Genomic DNA, 20,087 nt, shown 5'->3' on the forward strand with positions numbered 1-20,087 from the left:
GGTTTCTCACCTTATTTGACCCCACCCTTAACCGCAGGTTGGACTTAGTATTATCCCATAGAGGCTTTATTCCTCTGTAGTAGGGCCACTGAGCTGCGTGACCCTAGGGGTGTACCATGCCACAGAGAACGTTATGCTTTCAAGACCCTGGAGAGTAACAATGTCTGTAAATTTAGGGAAGGTATATGGGATATTGGGAGATGAGGAAGGAAGGCATTAGGAATAAAAGAAAAAAATGAATGGATTTCTGAGGAGACTGGTGGTCAAGAAAATATAAACACTCCTTTTAGTTCAAAGATTAATCTTCCTTAGGCAATGCTGAGTTCTGCCCTGAAAGAGTACTAATATTTGTGGTAAAATATTTTAATCCTCAGTACTTTTCCTTTATGACTTAGGGCTTGATTATTTATTTATTTATTTATTTTTTTGAGGCGGAGTCTCGCTCTGTCGCCCAGGCTGGAGTGCAGTGGCGCAATCTCGGCTCACTGAAAGCTCCGCCTCCCGGGTTCACGCCATTTTCCTGCCTCAGCCTCTCCGAGTAGCTGGGACTACAGGCGCCCGCCACCACGCCCGGCTAATTTTTTGTATTTTTAGTAGAGACGGGGTTTCACCGTGGTCTCGATCTTCTGACCTCGTGATCCGCCCGCCTCGGCCTCCCAAAGTGCTGGGATTACAAGCGTGAGCCACCGCGCCCGGCCGACTTAGGGCTTGATTATGCCTAACTTAATAGAAGCGCTTCTTGCTTAATTAAATGGATTATCAAAATAACAAAAACTTCAAAGCCCTAAATTCTATGGGAAAATGTAGCTAGAAAATTGGAGGGAGACTAGAAATTAAGAAAAAAATTTTCATAAAAGCTTTTAGTAGATGGAAGAATTGCACATATTCTCTCTTTTGAGAACGTAAGGAATGTTTTATCTTTTTTGTGCAGTTCTAGGAATAGTAGCAACAGCCAGTAAAGCTGCATGATAAATTTCAATTTCTCAGATCATGAACTCAGGGTTCTCTAGTCTCAACTTTAATATTCTGAGTTCTAACTTTTAAGGACTATATAAAAAGTATTATCCTTTTGAGTTTCATTGGTTTTCTATAGCTTTTTGAAATAATGAGCTCCCTTTACACCCATACCATGTGAACAAAGTTGCCCCAAAATGGCTGCCATGATACTCTTAATGCTTCCTGTCCCAATTTCCCCACCTTATCTACGTGTTTCCCTATGTGAAGAAAAAAATAACAGCTATAGCCTGGACTCAGGCTATAGATGAACCCAGGCAAAGATCTGCAAAGATGGATGCAAAGCAATTGTCACCACTGATCATATGGCTGTTCTTTGCATTTTACCTAACTTTGGTCATCTCCATTTACTTGTCCCTTTACAAGTGCACAAGCACTCTCAGAGAAAAGAAGGTTGTGGTGTTTGCTATCCCTGAAATGGGTCTGGCTTTGCCCACCACACACTTCAGAGATCACTTCTGCTTTGTCTCTCTGCCTGCAACTTAGATAGCTACCACCAAGTTGGTGGTTACTCCTTGGTAAAGCCTTTAAGCTCTTTTCTAGGCATAGAAAATTGCTTAGCTAAATATTGTGAAGATATTTTCTAAATGCTGAAGTATTTATAGCTTTAGATATATTTAATAATTACTTATGGTTTCATATTGAGAGAAAACACTGGAGCAAAATTTAAAGAAATAGCACCACCTAGGGACAAGTTAATGCCAACTCCACAACTTCTGCCTTCTCTCTCCTCAGTTATCTTGAAGTGTCATCACTTTTTAATTGGAAGGGGGTGTTTTAAATCCTTATTCCATAGTAGTTCCCAGGTGTTTCAGTCCTTAGAACTGTGTGCAGTCCCGACAACTAAGGCCTAGCTCTGGAATCAGATAACTTTTAGGAGCTCTCCTTCCCAGTATGTCTCATGGTCAGCGATGGTGTTGTGTCTCATTCTCTTGATTGCTCCCATTTTTCCTCTAAAAGTATTATCAAGCTTCAACTCTCCTTTCTCAGTCTGTTCTGATTCAGGTTATACTCATGTAAGATGGAGAAAAGATCCTATTATTTCTTTTCTTCCTACATCTACCTGAGAACATTGAATTATAATGATACATATTTTTTTCAATTAAGATGAATTTACCATTCTAATTAACTTTTTTTTCTTGGCACATACAGCCTATGTGTAATCCCTTTTTTATTTCTAAGGAATAGACTTATAGAATATAATGCAATTCTTGTGTTAAAACCTTGGTTTTATAACATATTTTAGCCCACAGTCCAAAGCAGGGGTTAAAAATGGGACCTTCTTACCCCTATTTTGTAGTTCAGGGTTAAGGTACAGAACTCACATTTCTTTTTCTTTCTTTCTTTTTTTTTTTTTTTTTTTCCTGAGACGGAGTCTCGCTCTGTCGCCCAGGCTGGAGTGCAGTGGCGCCATCTTGGCTCACTGCAAGCTCCGCCTCCCGGGTTCACACCATTCTCCTGCCTCAGCCTCCTGAGTAGCTGGGACTACAGGCGCCCACCACCGTGCCAGCTAATTTTTTGTATTTTTAGTAGAGACGGGGTTTCACCATGTTAGCCAGGATGGTCTCTATCTCCTGAACTCGTGATCCTCCCACCTTGGCCTCCCAAAGTGCTTGGATTATAGGCGTGAGCCACTGCGCCTGGCCCAGAATTCATATTTCTAACAAGAATCCTGGGTGATTCAGACATAGGCAGTCCTTGGTCCATTCTAAGAAATACTTACCTAAATTATTATTTGTTTTCCAAGATGGAGTTTTTAAAACAGTCATTTTAAAGTACAGGCATTTGGATTTCATCACAAAATGAACATACATTTTTAAAACCTCATATTTTAACCTCAGACTTAGAGAAATGTTTCCTCTGAGACTTAGAAAAATAAGTGTTACATAGATTTTTTTGATAACAACACTTAGATGAAAATACATTATCTCTGTTGGAGATACTTTTATTCTAAAATAACAGTAATATTTTCTTTTGGGCCTATTTTCAGAAGAAATTGTGTAAGTTACTATTTCTTAGTTACATATGGTACCTTGGTATTTAGTATAATGATGATTGGTATATAGATGTTGTACATTTTCTGTGTTTTGGCTTAATCTGTGTCAGGAAATTTCATGATTTCTATCATGAATAGTAACAAATGTATGAATTCAGCACACATTTCCAGCTGATCATTCAAAAGGCGATTTCGTAAACAGTTGCATGCCTTAGTCCTGTAACTTCTAATGAGTTAAGTGAAGTAAGAGATTCTCTTTTGGAACAATAAAAAATTACGGTTTTGTTTTTTTTTATTTTTTTACTTTCTTTTTCTTTATTCTTTTGTTTAAAATTTTTTCTTTTTTGTTTAATTTTATTTAAAAATTATGTTTTTTAAAAAATGGAATTATAATGGAGGGAACAGCAGAGGGTTCCAGATCAGGTTTTTTTTTCTTTTTTTGAAACAGAATCTCACTCTGTCACCCAGGCTGGAGTGCAGTGACACGATCTTGGCTCACTGCAACCTCCGCCTCCTGGGTTCAATTCTCCTACCTCAGCCTCCCCAGTAGCTAGGATTACAGGCGTGCGCCATCATGCCTGGCTAATTTTTGTATTTTTGGTAGACATGGGGTTTCACCATGTTGGCCAGGCTGTTCTTGAACTATCTCAAATGATCCGCCTGCCTCGGCCCCCCAAAGTGCTGGGATTACAGGTGTGAGCCACGGTGCCCCGCCTCAGGTCAGTTTTAAGAGTTGCAATGATTCAGAGCCATTTGGTCAGCTTCAGCTTAAAGAGGACCATGCAAGTTAACACATTTGTCCTTTTTGTGTACTATAGACAAAGGTTGAAAAAAACACCTTGAAGGAAACTTCCTTCTCCAGTAGATCACAGGAGAGGAATAAAGATTTTGGATAACTGTTTCTCTAAGCTTTTAAAAAATGTGATGTTATGCAATAACTCGAGAGGTCGTGTACATTTTATCTTTTCCTTTCAAAATTATCTTTGCCTCTTGTAATTGTTGATCATACTTTTATTTTATTTTATTTTATTTTATTTAGAAGAATGTCATTCTATCACCCAGGCTGGAGTGCAGTGGTAAAATCCTAGCTCACTGTAGCCTCATGTTGATCATATTTAAAAAATAAATAAATAAATGAATGTTTTCAGGGTATTATTAGCAGTGTCCATAGGGGTATTCCAGATTGGTGTCACTGGCTCATGAGCACCTCCATTGTTTTTTTCTCCCTCTTTTTTTTTAGAGTAAAGATGGCAAAAGTCCACTGCACATGACAGCTGTCCATGGAAGGTTCACACGGTCACAGACCCTCATTCAGAATGGTAAGAGAGATGCTTCAGTAGTGTCATTATTTCGATAGTTTCTTGTTGTGAATTTGGCTGTTAGTCACCTGCATATGAAAGTCGATGCCCTGTTTTGGAGTTTTAGTAAGCATGCAATTACATAATTCTTTGATGTACTTTGCTAAAAACTGTTCATCAGACATGTCATCAATATCCACCTTAATAGTAAAAACATAAAGCCATAGTTTCACAGTCAATTTGGAGTCAGGCACAGAGCATGAGCTTTGAAATTGGAAATGATGTATTTATATAGGCTCAAGATCCTGTGCTTCTCACTCTGAAACCAATAAAGGGAAGTAGCATTCATTTTCTAGCAACAAATCTGAGTTATTTTTAAATTTTAGAGTTCACTATAGTTTCCTAAGTTAAAACTTATTAAGCTATTTGGGCAAAAGTAGGAAAAATGAAATGACTCAAAGGAAAAGCAGGTAAGGATGTGATATAAAGGATCATAAAATCACAGGCTTAGGCGGGCGTGGTGGCTCACACCTGTAATCCCAGGCACTTTGGGAGGCCGACGTGGGCAGATCACCTGAGGTCAGGAGTTCGAGACCAGCCTGGCCAACATGGTGAAATCCTGTCTTTACTAAAAATACAAAAATTAGCCAGGAGTGGTGGCAGGCGCCTATAAACCTAGCTACTCGGGAGGCTGAGGCAGGAGAATTGCTTGAACTCAGGAGGAGGAAGTTGCAGTGAGCCAAGATTGTGCCATTTTACCCTAGCCTGGGTGACAGAGCGAGACTTTGTCTAAAAAAAAAAAAAAAAAAAAATTCACAGGCTTAACAGAGAAGACCTGGGAAAGTCACATAATACAGTAATAGAGTAACTTTCCAGGCTTACAACAAAGGTATACTTGAACCATCAGGTTGTCACTGAAGTCAAAGTACTAGGGAGTATCAGTTTACATCCTGGTTCATGTTACTAATAGGGGGTCATGGCCAGCAGCATCACTTCTATTAGCAAATCTTAGAGAGGATTTAAAAAAAACAAAAACCAGGTTTAGTTCAGATTTTAAGCTGATATTCCAGGTCAATTCGGCAGTTCCTATTTTCAGTTGACCCATACTTCTACTTCTCAAATTTCTGATATTAGTCAGTTTCCTTGGACCTGTATTTTTCTCATCTGTAAGAATTTCGGACCACATACACTTGAATTATTAGTGGCACTGAGTTATGTCTTAGGCACTCAAGACATAAAACAAAGAAGTCATTTGACATTTGGATGGAAGACCAGCCAGTGGAATTATGCTTAGCAAGCAAAATATCTGCAGCAAAGCAAAGGAAATTTATAAGCATTCCAGTGAAGCTATAGGGAAAAGAAATCCTAACAAGTTTCCAGTGAGCCAAGGAAGGTAAAACAGAAATTAACCGTGCAATACCCATTATTTCTAATTTGAAATATGTGCTATGCCTTTGACATTCATTTTATTGAAAAGGCCACTGTGTTTTATTTTGCTGAATGTAAATAAAGGGGGTCGGGGGGAGTGACCCTAGTCTGTTTTGAGCACATCTCTTATGCCACTGTATTTCTCAACTGTTTTTCAGAAATGATGTCCACCCCCCTTTAAAAACAAACAAAACTTTTAGAAACAAACAAAACTTAAACAGCTTGGTTCCCTTTTAGAGAACTTCAAGCTCCAGAGACAAGGTTGGAGGGAAAACAACTTTTCTCCTTCTAAGCACTGCTTTCCCCACAGGTTCATCTCTGTGTGTCAGGCCATGCTGGTCATCTCTATGACGCATCTCCTCTCTGTCCTGCTGGCATGCTTACAACAGTCCCAGGGGACTGCTGACATCTTTGACCTCTCCAAGAGCAATGTGGGCTGGAAGACTTCCATGTCCTGCCTGGATATTCTTGCTAGACTTTTTTTGTTTGTGTTTTGTTTTGTTTTGTTGTTGTTTTTTTTTAAGATACTGTCTCGCTCTGTTGCTCAGGCTGGAGTGAAATGGGGTGATCTCAGCTCACTGCAACATCTGCCTCTCGGGTTCAAGCGATTCTTGTGCCTCAGCCTCCCAAGTAGCTGGGACTACAGGTGTGCCACCATGCCCAGCTAATTTTTGTATTTTTAGTAGAGATGGGGTTTTGCCATGTGTTGGCCAGGCTGGTCTCGAACTCCTGGCCTCAAGTGATCTGCCCACCTTGGCCTCCCAAAATGCTGGGCTAACAGGTGTGAGCCACCGTGCCCTGCTGTTGCTAGACTTTTGAGTTGGGGGAGACCTAAAAGAAACCCTGTCTCTTATCCTCTGTGATCAGGGGATCTTTGTTTTAGAACCTCTCTCATTCTTGGTTGTCCTGGCATCTTGCTTATGGATTGGGTGGGGTCGAGGGGCCTGAATTGATAAGGATATAGTGGCTATAATATGTAGCCTATTATATATAATGATAAAGCTAAGTGATAATGATAAAGCCAAGTGTTCACAGTGTGCCAGGCACTTGGCTAAACACCACTTATAAAGCCTTTCAACCACCCTGCGAGAAAGAGGTACTATTATTATCTCCATTTCAAAGATGGGGAAACTGAGGCAGAGAGGTTGTCACTTGTGTCTGGATAAATGGCCAGTATGTTGAGGAATAGGGATCTGAACACAGGCAGTCTGACATCAGAGACTGAACTCTCAACCACCACACTTATAAACATGACCTCCAGAAACCAATGGTGTTTTAAAAAAATTCCTTTTAAAATTGAATTCTGTTTACTCTGCGAGTCACTTATATTTGAAATAGAGTTTTCCCTGTAAAAGGATGCTTTGGTATTCTCTTCTCTCAACTGACAGTTTTTTTTTTGCATTCATAACACATGTGAGAACTGTGAATTCTTCCATTTGACATTTTTTTAACTGCCCTTGGGGAGAAGAAAAGGAAGTTCTTTTTTTACCTCCTGTTTGTTGGCTTCCTTCTGGGAAGAATCTTGGGCTGTTGCCGGGACACTCCCTCTCCAGAAGCTCATGCCCCTAGGGCCGGGTGTCAGTCCCGCGCAGAGTGGGACATCACCCAGCAGGAGCCCCTCTGTCCTCCAGGACCCCATGGGCACAGCATTTGGCTCCCTGAAGCAACTAAACGTGCTACCGAGGAATGTTCTTTGTATTTATTTGTTTTGTTAAATCGTGTTGGTGTTTGGACTTTGAATAGCTTTCTCTGCTTCCTTGACTGCTCTCCAGTCAGGATTACTAGTTTTCATAACTTTGTTTTTCCAGAATCATCCAGCTTTAGTAAGATAATAATGGAAAAAAAAAAAAACCCACTCATTTTTAGTTAGTAAGCAAAGACTACCTCTGCTATCCAATCACGTTGTTTGTTGTCTGAAGCCGTGTTGTCACAGTAAGAGAGGGAAAGGAACTGACCGAGGACAGCATCTGGTGTCTGGAGGCATTTGACCTCACCATTGGACCTAGGCACCCCTCTCAGATGCTGTCCAGCAGGTTACACAAGTTCAAAAATGATGTTTTCTTCACAGAAGCTTTAAAAATAAATAGTTTGAAAAGGAAGAGTCAAGTTGTAGGTTAGGATGAGTCGATGTGAGATTTTTGACCCTTTGGCTCACAATCCTTCCAAGGCAACTTAGTAAGCTGACCATTCTTGTTTGTGCAATGAAAAACTAATTTCAGATGAATGCTTAGAGGATGCTAATTAATTATCGTTTCTGACGTGCTCTGCATACTTCTAAACTGGTAAATGTTTATATTCCTCGCTATGATCAATCTCCAATATTTAACTTGCAACCTTCAAATGACAGGTGGTATTTCATTTGCATTCCAAGCAAGTTTTAAAAATTTTCAAATGAAAATGGAAAGGTTTGTGGAGTGATTGTAAGATAGAAATGCACTTATCTAGAGGTGCTGTTTAAATAGAAAACATGTTTTCAGATAACAAACAGAGAGTCTCTCTTTTATTTTTCCACTAAGTTATGTTTTCCTGAAAAAAAAATACATATATGTATGTATATATGTATATATATTTCAGACGGAGTCTTGCTCTGTCACCCAGGCTGGAGTGCAGTGGCACTATCTCAGCTCACTGCAAGCTCTGCCTCCCAGGTTCACTCCATTCTCCTGCCTCAGCCTCCCGAGTAGCTGGGACTACATGCATCCGCCACCACGCCCGGCCAATTTTTTGTGTTTTTTAGTAGTGACGGGGTTTCACCGTGTTAGTCAGGATGGTCTCAATCTCCTGACCTGGTGATCCGCCTGCTTCGGCCTCCCAAAATGCTGGGATTACAGGCGTGAGCCACTGCGTCTGGCCTCCTGAAATATATTTTAAATGATAATAAAAGCATATGTGGACAATAATTATCTTTGTTTTTTTGAGATGAAATCTCGCTGTGTAGCCCAGGCTGGACTGCAGTGGCATGATCTCGGCTCACTGCTATCTCTGCCTACCAGGTTGAAGAAATTCTCCTGCCTCAGCCTCTCAAGTAGCTAGGACTACAGGCGCTTGCCACCACACCTAGCTAATTTTTGTATTTTTAGTAGAGATGGGTTTTCGCCATATTGGCCAGGCTGTTCTTGAACTCCTGGCCTCAGGTGATCTGCCCATCTTGGCCTTTCCAAGTGCTGGGATTACAGGCGTGAGCCACCATGCCTGGCCAGTTATCTATATTTTTACAGTTTTAAACTGACTTGTAAAATGAAAGCAACAACTACACGAAAAAACTTTTGTCAGCTCAGACCCTCTATTCCACCCTTCCTGATAGTTTTCACTCTTCCCTTTCTCTACCCAATTTTTGGCATATTTGAGACGGGTAAACCTGGAGGCTCTAACACTTTTTAAGAATGATTTGGTGACTCTTGGCTGGGAAGGACGTGGATTGATGGAGTGTTTGTCTAGGGCAGACTTCTCTGCAGTCTGGGGATCTCTGTCCCACATCTGCCTGGATCAGCTCGACAGTTGGGGCTTTCAGGCAGACCACCGTGGGCAGCTCTGATACGGATACGTGCACATGGATTGCTCTGAGGTATCTGTGGGGACGAGGTGGCTGCCTGTCTCCAGAGCTACCATCAAGTCATAAAATGAATTGATCTCAATTGGACACTTCTAAATTCAGATCATAGTTAACTGTCTGTTGAGTCCCTAGATGATCACAATAACTAACTTTATTATTTTTCCTGATTATAAAATTAGTACATGCTCACTGTAAACTAAAATTAAGTCATGAAAGAGATTCCATGATCTCCACCAATGTGTCTCCTCAGCCCTATCCCAATAATTTTTATTGGCAGTTTGGTGACTTTTCTGGATTTTTCTATGTATTTAAGAATATATGTAAAGATGTTTAATTATTACTTTGCAGAAGTGATCATACTGTATTATCTGGACAATTCACTTTAAAAATAAAGCCGGATACAGTGGCTCATGCTTGTAATCCCAGCACTTTGGGAGGCTGAGGCAGGTGGATTGCTTGAGGTCAGCGTTAGAGACTAGCCTGGCCAACATGACGAAACCCCATCTCCACTAAAAATACAAAAATTAGCTGAGCATGATGGCATGTGCTTGTAATCCCAGCTACTCAGGAGGATGAGACAGGAGAATCACTTGAACCCAGGAGGCAGAGGTTGCAGTGAGCCGAGATTGCACCACTGAACTCCAGCCTGGGCAACAAGAGCGAGAGTCTGTCTCAAAAAAAAAAAAAAACCAAAATAACAACAACAAAAGAACCCCACTGTAACACAGAAACAAAGATTTGAAGAAAGATCAGTATTTCTATTCAAGTTCCCATTTATATTTCTCTGTCCCAGTCAGTTAAAAAGGGATTCTCTTTTTGTAAACAGCTATTAAGTTGCAAACCCCCAAATGGGTAAACTTATTGGCAGCAAGTTGATTTTCAAACAAAATTCTACACACAGAAGTCTTGAGAGTAGAGGGAAGCATCCAAAATCCTGTGTGTGCTAATTGGAGTTTTTGAAACAATTGTCCCCTTCACAAAGTGCACACATTTTTGGTAATCATTTCACTTTGTAGCAAATATTTTTATACTCTAGTCCTGCGTTTTGCCAGTACACTTGGCTAGAAAAAGCGTTGTTTGCTGAAAATAAATGTTGGGGAGTTGTTAGTTATAATGGCCAATAGTAGGATTCATTGGAATGAAGGACCATATAGATCTGATGAGGACCTTATGGACGATCTTATTACAGGGGACAGTGTCCTGGCCTGGAAGATAATGCTCTTTCCCCAGATCTGAGAAGACTCTCAATGGCTTCTTTTTGGCATAATGCTCGAGTATACTGCTAATAGGAATGCTAAAGGGCAGAGCCTTTCTCAAAAGTTTTTTGCTGGTGTATATCAAGGGTCTCCATGCTTTTAGTCCAATAGTCCTATTTTTAAAAATGTTGCTGGCTGGGTGTGGTGGGTCACGCCTATAATTCCAGCACTTTGGGAGGCCAAAACAGGTAGATCACTTGAGGTCAGGAGTTCAAGACCAGCCTGACCAACATGGCAAAACCACATCTGTATTAAAAGTACAAAAATTAGCCAGGCATGGGGGCAAGCACCTGTAATCCCAGCTACTTGGGAGGCTGAGGCAGGAGAATCGTTTGAATCTGGGAGGGGAGGTTGCAGTGAGCCGAGACTGTGTCACTGCACTCCAGCCTGGGTGACAAAGCAAGACTTCGTCTCAGGAAAAAAAAAAAAAAGTTACTAAAGGAAATCATCTGAAATGTAAAGACTATTTGTAAATATGTTCATTCCTGTGTTTTTCTTAATAGCAAAGATTTGGGTATGCCCTCATTGCCTATTAATTGGGGATTTGCTAAGTAAATTCTCTAGATACTGATATTATGTAGTCATTTACAATTATATTAATGAAAAAAATTAATGACATGGGAAGATTTGTAATGTAACATTAAAGGAGAACGTAGGACTAAAAAACTCTTTCTACACCAGGAACTCAACCATGGGAAAATTCTACACACACATGCATACATACATACAACTTGGAGGAAATATTCCAAAATACTAGTACTGACTATCTTGGATAGTCAGTGAATTTATAGATGACTTCTGTTTTGTTCTTCGTATTTCTATTTTACTGCATCTTCTAAATTTTCTACAATAATACGTTCTCAATCAGAAATAAGGTACTTAAAACAAATGTGTCACATCTTTCCAGATTGATTGAAGCCATTCATATTTATATTACTTATCCTAGCATATATAGGTATGTATATGGTTTAGATATCTGTACAAAAAGAAACCTCATACCCATTAGTCATCACTCCCCATTTCTCCCCAGCCCCTGGCAACCACTAATCTAGTTTCTGCCTCTGTGAATTTGTTCAGGCTGTTTTCTTGAACTTTTAGTCTTTTAGGCATTCAGGGAACATTTATTTAGTCAGTCAACAAATACACCACCAAGATAAACTCCAAATGGATCAGATATCCATATCTGAAAAAGAAAACCTTTCCCGTATAGAAAACGTGTCAATTTCTTTGTTACCAGGGTGTAGGGAAAGCCTCCCTGACAACAAACCCAAACATAAAAGACTAATACATTACTCCCCCAATTTTTTTTTTTTTTTTTTTTTGAGATGGAGTCTCACTCTGTCACCCAGGCTGGAGCGCAGTGGCGTGATCTTGGCTCTCTGCAAGCTCTGCCTCCCGAGTTCATGCCATTCTCCTGCCTCAGCCTCCCGAGTAACTGGGACTACAGGTGCCCACCACAATGCCAGCTAATTTTTTGTGTTTTTGGTAGAGACGGGGTTTCACCGTGTTAGCCAGGATGGTCTCGATCTCCCAACCTCGTGATCTGCCTGCCTTGGCCTCCCAAAGTGCTGGGATTACAGGCATGAGCCACCACGCCCCGCCACCCCCCAATTTTTTTTGACAGGGAAAAAAACATCAAAAATTAAAAACCAAACCTGGGAGAAAAATATTTGTGACATGTATTGCTGATAAATGAGTAATCTCCCAAATAGAGCTTACTCATTTTAAAAGTTATTGAAAATCACTTTTGCTCATTTTTCTAAGTTTGTTTGTATGTTTGAGGATGTTTAAGCCATTCATATATTTCTATTTCTCGGGGTTTTATATTACTTATACTAGCATATATAGATGTGTGTATATGGTTTAGATATCAGTATTGTGTGTATGTTTAAGGACATACACACAAACTTAGAAAAATGAGCAAAAGTCATGAAAAATAGTTTACAGAAAAAGATAAACAAATGGTCCTTCTATAATATATGAAAAGATGTTCAACTTCCCTCATAATAAGAGAAATGCAAATGAAAGCTGCAGAGAGATACCAGCTCTCACCCATCAGATAGCAGATATTCAAAAGCTTGACAAGGGTATAAGGAAAAGTGCCTCTCATACTGTGCTGGTTAGAGTGTAAAATTGCACTGTGCCTACAGAGAGAAATCTGGCAAAATCTGACAAAACCACGTATTAATTTTCCCTTTGATCTAGATATCTCCCTTCTGAAAATTTACCTTAAAGCTACATCTAACAAATATGAAGCAACATACGTATGAGATTATTCACTGTGGCATTCCAGATAATAGCAAAATGTTATTTATAACCTAAATGCGTATCCATAGGACATGAGTGTACTAAACTAGTACAACTGTGCAATGGAAAACAATAAAACTGTACAAAAATCAGGAAGATCTCCAAGAAGTCATCTGTAGAAGTGAGTTCTAGGAAATACTTTTAAGTAGGGGGAAATTTTTTTTTTTTGCAAAGAGAAGCACAGAAGCATAAACTAAAACTAATGAAAATGATTACTGTAGGATGTGTATGAGGATGAAGAGGAAGGGATAAGAATGAGTAAGGCTTTGCAAAAATATTATTCTGACTTTTGAAATATGTAAGTATTTTACATATTATTAAAATAAAATAAAACCCAGTAAAAATACTTGAAAGCAAACAGAATTAAGTGAACCTAACTTAATATAGATAATATAAGCACACAGTAAAAAATTCAGGTAAATTTTGAACAAAGTACTCCCTGCATATGCTAAAAATTATTGTGGAAAAAATCTGTTGGGAAATCAGATATCTACACACTCTCGAAGTATCAACCCACAGATTGCCTGTTAATTACAAAAGGGAAAAGATATTTTTGCAGTAAGTATACTGACAGACACCACCTTAACCACATAATCAAGCCTTTTTTTTATTGTGGTAAAATATACATAACATAAAATTTACCGTTTTAGCCATTTTTAAGTGTACAGTTCAGTGGCATCCAGTGCATTCCTACTGTTGTACAACCATCACCGCCATCCATTTTCAGAACTCTTTCTTTTCCCAAACTGAAAGTTGGTACCCATTGCAAGTAGTCAAACTTTGCATCACCTGGTAATGGAATAACTGTGTGTGTGCTAAGAAAATGGAGCGGGAAGCACACATCTGCTCTGGGCATTGTTGCCAAAATGTTTAGCCTGAATCTAATGAAGAAACCAAAAGACAACTCCAGAATGCAGAGCATCCAACACAACCCGTGGTTTGGGCTCCAATAATATCAATGACATGAGAAAAACAACAAAAAAAAAAGCCAGGAGGATTGTTTTGGATTAACAGAAACTAAAGAGACATGACAACCAAGTGCTATCAGGATATTTGATTGGATCCTGGATTAAAACAACAAGATAACTATTATAAAGCATAGTTTGGGGACAGTATGAGAAATTGGAATTATGCACTAATATTACATAAAATTATTTTATGAATGTTAAATTTCTTGGGTAAAATGATGGAATTGTGGTTATGTGCGAAAATGTCTTTGTTCTTAGGAAAAACATACTTATTGGTAAAATGTTATGATAGCTAATTTTTTAAATGGTTCCTCAGATAAATGAAGGAATTGTATATATACACACACACGAAAAAGGGAGAGAAAAAAAGAGATTTAGTGAAATAAAAACTGGGGGAAGAGAAGGCAAAATAAAACATAATGACAATACTATATTAAAAGAAGTATGGATGATTATTGTCATAGTTTTTATAAATATAGGCATTTTCAGTTTAATCTCTATGCTTTTAGTCATTTTAGTCATAATATTAAAATATTGTAAGCTAGATCATCAAATTACATAAAATCATTTCCTGAACTGTCCATCCCCTTTGGTTCTTATGTTTTAGCCCGAGGTTTACATAAGTCTTTAATTCAGCAGGGAAAATTAAAATTGAACATGTCTTCAGAATTACACTTTATGGGATTTGAATATATTGTTCATTCAGAGCAGGTATTTAGTTGTGAGATTTTGGATTCTTAACTAAGACAATATGGAAATATTTCTCAAAAGCATTTCTTTTTCTTTTTTTTGAGACGGAGTCTCACTCTGTTGCCCAGGCTGGAGTGCAGTGGTGCCATCTTAGCTCACTGCAACCTCCGTCTCCCAGGCCCAAGCGATTCTCCTGCCTCAGCCTCCTGAGTAGCTGGGATTACAGGCACGCACCACCACGCCCAGCTAATTTTTGTATTTTTGGTAGAGACAGGGTTTCACCATGTTAGTCAGGCTGGTCTGAAACTCCTAACCTCGTGATCCACCTGCCTCAGCCTCCCAAAGTGCTGGGATTACAGGCATGAGCCACCACGCCCGGCCTCAAAAGCATTTCTAATAGACTTCTGTCTACGCAGATATACTACTACTGCTGCTTCAGATGGTGACTTATCCCCTTTAAAAGCATTCTCATACTTCGGAGCAAAGATGCACAACTGGAATAGGAAATAAATCAACATTTGGTTGATACAAGAGACTAGCAGAGAACGTAGGACCCGAATCAACCTGAATCTTTGCATTATCCTGTATTAAAATATCTCTTTCAGGAGGTGAAATTGACTGTGTGGATAAAGACGGCAACACTCCTCTCCATGTGGCTGCAAGATACGGTCATGAGCTTTTGATTAACACCTTAATAACCAGCGGAGCTGACACAGCCAAGTAGGTTACCGCAAAAATACAGTGGAATAATTGCCTCAAGTGGGAATACTGCCAAAAAGATTCTTCCATGCAGTAGATAGTTCCCATTTATCCAGGTTAAGGTGGATCTGTACCATTATACTAAATACAAATTAAATTTTATATAAATTAAGTGCCTTTTAATGACAGAGGCAAAGAAGAACCAATTTTATTTTTTAGCTTCATCCAAATGAGATCTATTTCAGTGGTTTTAATTAAGGAAACTTGAACTTTATTCCTAACTTTTCTTTCTAATATTCTTCTGTCCTTCCCAATGCTTAATATTAAACAGGAAAAATAAAACATAACTGAGCCAGTTCAGAATGTATTCAGAGTGCTTGCTCAGCTTTAATGATATGGTTATAGAGTACAATTGAGCCAATCTGCTATGTAGGGAAGGGGGAACCTGACTTCATTTTGAACTTCAATTCCACAAAAATACATAAAGCATCTATGCTGGGTGCTATGGGAGATTTCAGAAGATGTAAGTTACCTAGTTTCAAGGAGCTCATAATTTTGTGCAGGGCCCAAGACCCACTTAAGTCAAAGAATCATGCAAGATCATATATCATAAAGTTCTAAATGAAACAGACTTAAGTGGCAAATGTTTGGTGTAGACAATCTGTGTCACAGAATATAGACAGGGAGGAGAGAGCTCAAAGGTGGCCAGTGTTTTCTGAAAAGACTTCAAGGAGAGGATGAATTTTAGCTAGGCTTTAGGGGCTGAGAATTATCTGAGTACAGCAGAGAGTGGCAGCCATCCTAAGCAGGGGGGAAAGCGGGAACAAAAGAGGCAAATACTCCACACCAGGGAAGAGCTTGGCCTGACGGAGTAGAGAATGTGATGATGCTACGCACCACCCAGGGGCAGGACCCAGGGTGGTTGGGAGCCCAGGCTTTGGTGGGTGCTCCCTTGATGTCAGTCCGAGCTGCTTCCCTTGTGAACTGTGTGACTTTGAGCCCCTTGCCTAATTGGAAAAATTGTAGTAATACTAGTACTTATCTGTAAGTTTGTTATGAGGAGTAAATGACTTAATTACTTGTAAAGCTCTTTGGTATCTGGTAAGATCTGTATGAGTTCTATAAATACATCTGCTAAGGTTATTAAAAAGATAGCCCATGTTAAAAGCTCTTTGAACAGTGCCTGGTACGTAGTCAGCTATCAATATATGTTATTATTTTATTATTTAATAATAGGTAGTAGAACTAAATTAAAGAGGGCCTTCAATGCCCAAATAAAGAGTTTAGCCTTGATCACAGAGACTGTGTGTAACAGTAACTAAATTTTTACAAGAAAAACCATATGAAGGCAGTGTATCTTAGGAATTTTCTATTTGTCAATTTTGTGCAACACAATTGAAAGTCTTGTATGAGAATGAGCTAAAATTGAAATGGCCTGGGGAAGACGTAGTGGGATCATGAAATCAGATTCACAGAGGGCCAGGTGTTCTGGACTTAAAATGAATTTTGTGAAGCATTCTGGCAGATTGGTAGGATATAATGGTTTATCTTCATCAGTCCAACATTAAGTTGAACTGGGTTCCAAACACCTCCCAGTCTAGTGGTAAAGAACAAGAACAAATCACTGAGTATTGTAAAATTTGTTAAGATGGATGTTTGGACCAGGCTGTGGGAACAGAGTGAGAGAGACACTAATTTTCTGGATCCCCCAGAAGAGATGATGTTGTAACAAAAGGAAAGATATATAGGAGTTTGCTAGATGGACATAATTATGGGGTAGAAAGAGAAATGGGAGAAAGGAAGGATATCCCAAGAAGAGGGAGCAGTCGTTATAAAGACATAAACATGTGAACATGTTAAAAGCACATTTCTAAAGCTGGGTCATTGGATGTTTGATGGGTGGAGTGGAAAGAAATGAGGAGGGAAGGCTGGAAGAGCCACATCAGAATGGCTCTGACATTCATTCATTCATTAAATATTGGTTGAGGGCCTAAAAAAGGACTTTGCAAGTCCTGCTAAGGAATTAGATTACATTCTGAGTCATTCGGAAGCTGTTAAAGAATTCTAAGTGGGTGTAGAACAGGTTGTGTCTAATGATCCCGTTTGTGTGTAAGAAAGATCGCTCTGATAGCAGTCCAGACATACTGGAGGCGGTCCAGACATACTGGAGGCGGTCCAGGCTAGAAACACTTGGCAGCCTCTTGCAAATGTCCAGGGAAGAAAAGATGAGGCTGAGGGATGACAGAAGAGGAGAATGCTGACAAATAGTATTAGCAGTGGGATGTCTTTTTACAGAAGAGAGAGGAATCTGCTGTGAGCCAGAAGAACTTTTTAATTGGGGTGTTATAAGTTAAAATAAGCCTCTCAGTTTTGTGGAAAGAGCTCTACACTAAGATTCAGGACGTTCTTACTAGGTTCTGGAGTTCCCAACAAGATCATGGATGCCCAAAGCTAGAGATAATAAATGCTCAGTGTTAATTAAGCAGAAAAATAAATATTTAGGCACCAACTGACTTTACCTGCAATGTGTTAATATTTTCAGTGGTATTTTTTTTCAGCTTTGGGTTACTTGGGAAATTTTAGCCGAACAATCATGAATTTCTGATTTTCTTCCAGACTTGAATCCATTTTAGAAATAAAAATAAGCTGGACACAATGGTTACTTAAAAATTTTCCCTAAAAACCATTTAATTCAATACGATGGAAGTTTATTTCCTTATAATTATTTTGCTTTCAATTTATGGAAACACAGACCGTGTAGCAAAAGTGCCTTAAAAATAGCATTGTTGTTCAAGTAGCTTTTTCCTCCATTGTCTCTGCTGTGTCCTAGGGACACAGATGAGGGAAATATTGTCTCAGACTCAAGACTCAAAGATCCATGTCTGCTTTCTTTGTCACAATGTATCTGGGGATGCGACATGCTACCTTCAGTGACAATGGTTCCTTAGGGCAGTGATTGTATGTGTGTGTGTAAGTGCCTTTGTGTGTTTGTGTGTGTGAGAAAATGGAAACCACCCTGGGGCAAAATATCAAAATGAAGGGAAGAGTAATTGGAGAAGATTAAATTTGCCAAAAGCCTCTCAGAAAATCACTGTTCTCTGGGTTCCTTATAGGATTATTAAAGAAGAGAAAAATAGGCCTTTCATAAATAAGTGAAAAAACAAATAGCATTTGTGAAAAGAACCCATCTTCATTCATAAGCAATATAGCAAAATGTATTTAAATTAACTCTATATGACAAGTTTTATCATTATTACTTTCTTGCAAATTTATTTGAATCTAAAATAAATGTCAGCCCTTGATTAGAATGTTCTTTGTTATTCTTTTTGCTTCTCTGAACTTTAAGTCAGAGCAACTTCCTACGGTTTGACTCAGTGCTCATGCAACTTTATGTGGTGTCAAAGCCCTTTGGTTTATCTTCTTTAATTTTGTTAGTTTGGGGATTGTCTCGAGGATTTTAATTTGCCTATTTCCTTACCAATGGTGCATTCTTTTTCTGCCTCAACTGCAGCAGAATTAGGGGTATTATAGTTTATAAATAACTGGCTCTGACATTCATTCATTCATTAAATATTGATTGAGGGCCTAAGTGGTACCTACGATGCCAGGTTCTGGGATTATAGAGGTCCCTGCCCTTGAGGAATTTATAATCCCCTGGGAGCAAGATTTAAACAAGCAATACAATCATGCATGCTAAGTGTGATGCCAGAGCAATTGCTGGGTGCCACTGGGATGTGTGAAAAATAACTAAGATGTCTTGCAAGACTAGAGAAGCAAGATGTAAAGGTTAACCAAGACTGAAGGATGGCTAGCAGTTAGCTCATGGTAGCAAGAGTCTTTTAGATCCTCAGTATATACTTATTTTTATTATAATGATACATGAATATGTATAAACATAAACTAGATAACTCCTTAGGCTTTTGACACTAACAAATTAATATATTAAAAAAATTACAAAATACATGCAAACAGAAACCAACACCATTCATGTTAACTGCACAATTTAGTAGTAGCAAACATTATGAGTGCTTCCCTCTGGGCACTGCTCTGAGGGGTTACATTTAACTTTCACCATAACCTCATGGGGTAAGTGCTATGATTATTCCCATCTTGCAGGTAAAGTAAATGAAGCACAGAGAGGTTCAGTTACCTGCTGAAGGTCATAGAGCCAGTAAGGGATAGAAATGGGACTCATCTTCAGTCTACTGGATCTGGACCCTCAGCTCCTGAGCGAGTGGCTTGCTGCCTCTACATAGCAGATGATGTGATAGTTCACATTTTGCCAAAGTGAAATCACCATTTGTGTAGGATTACGGTCCTGGTGGCTGAGGTGCAGGCTCTTTAGAGTTCAATATACACTGCAAGAATGGAGGTTTTGCAGTGGCTTAAAGTGGTGGAACAGTGGACTTGGCATGCAGCACAGAGCCCCTTATTCAGATTACTGCCAAATTTTGTTTATATGGAAGGCTCAGGTACTGCATTATCATTGGCCCTCCCTAGGTTCAGTCTTATCACTTTTCCATTGAGCCCATCTTTATTCTTTTCTCACTGGCCTGTGCCAGTACTACACAAACACCAATGTGATCCTCAGTACAAACATGGACACTGAAATTAGGCAGAGGTATATGGTGATAAAGGGCCATTCTGATGAGTCAAAAAAAATGCTTTTATGCCAGTTGTTTTAGATTATCATGGAAAGGAAAAGACAGGTTAAAAATTCTCACAGAGAACTCTTGAGATCCCAAACGTATTTCCAGTGCTTCAGAGATGCACTGATTAGTTGGAGAAATAATGGGAGAAGCAGGAGAAAAAGATAAGAGAGTTTCAGGTGGAGGGACTGGTATGTGCAAAGGCCTGGGGGCAGGACAGAGCCTGGCA

The 20,087-nt window shown here is 39.2% G+C and overlaps 1 protein-coding gene across 4 annotated transcripts in view; it reads left to right on the plus strand.

The window, feature by feature from the left end:
* ANKRD44 (ankyrin repeat domain 44) overlaps window positions 1-20,087 on the plus strand; it is a 324,166-nt gene that overhangs the window by 194,421 nt on the left and 109,658 nt on the right. For all 4 annotated transcript variants that reach the window (XM_032755076.2, XM_032755077.2, XM_032755080.2 and 1 more), the window contains exons 9-10: window positions 4,251-4,329; window positions 15,116-15,230. In XM_032755076.2, coding sequence (XP_032610967.1) covers window positions 4,251-4,329; window positions 15,116-15,230 — 194 coding nt within the window. The remainder of the gene's footprint in view (window positions 1-4,250; window positions 4,330-15,115; window positions 15,231-20,087) is intronic.

Source organism: Hylobates moloch, unplaced genomic scaffold (genome assembly GCF_009828535.3).
Source record: "Hylobates moloch isolate HMO894 unplaced genomic scaffold, HMol_V3 SCAFFOLD_1, whole genome shotgun sequence".
Taxonomy (NCBI): Eukaryota; Metazoa; Chordata; class Mammalia; order Primates; family Hylobatidae; genus Hylobates; species Hylobates moloch.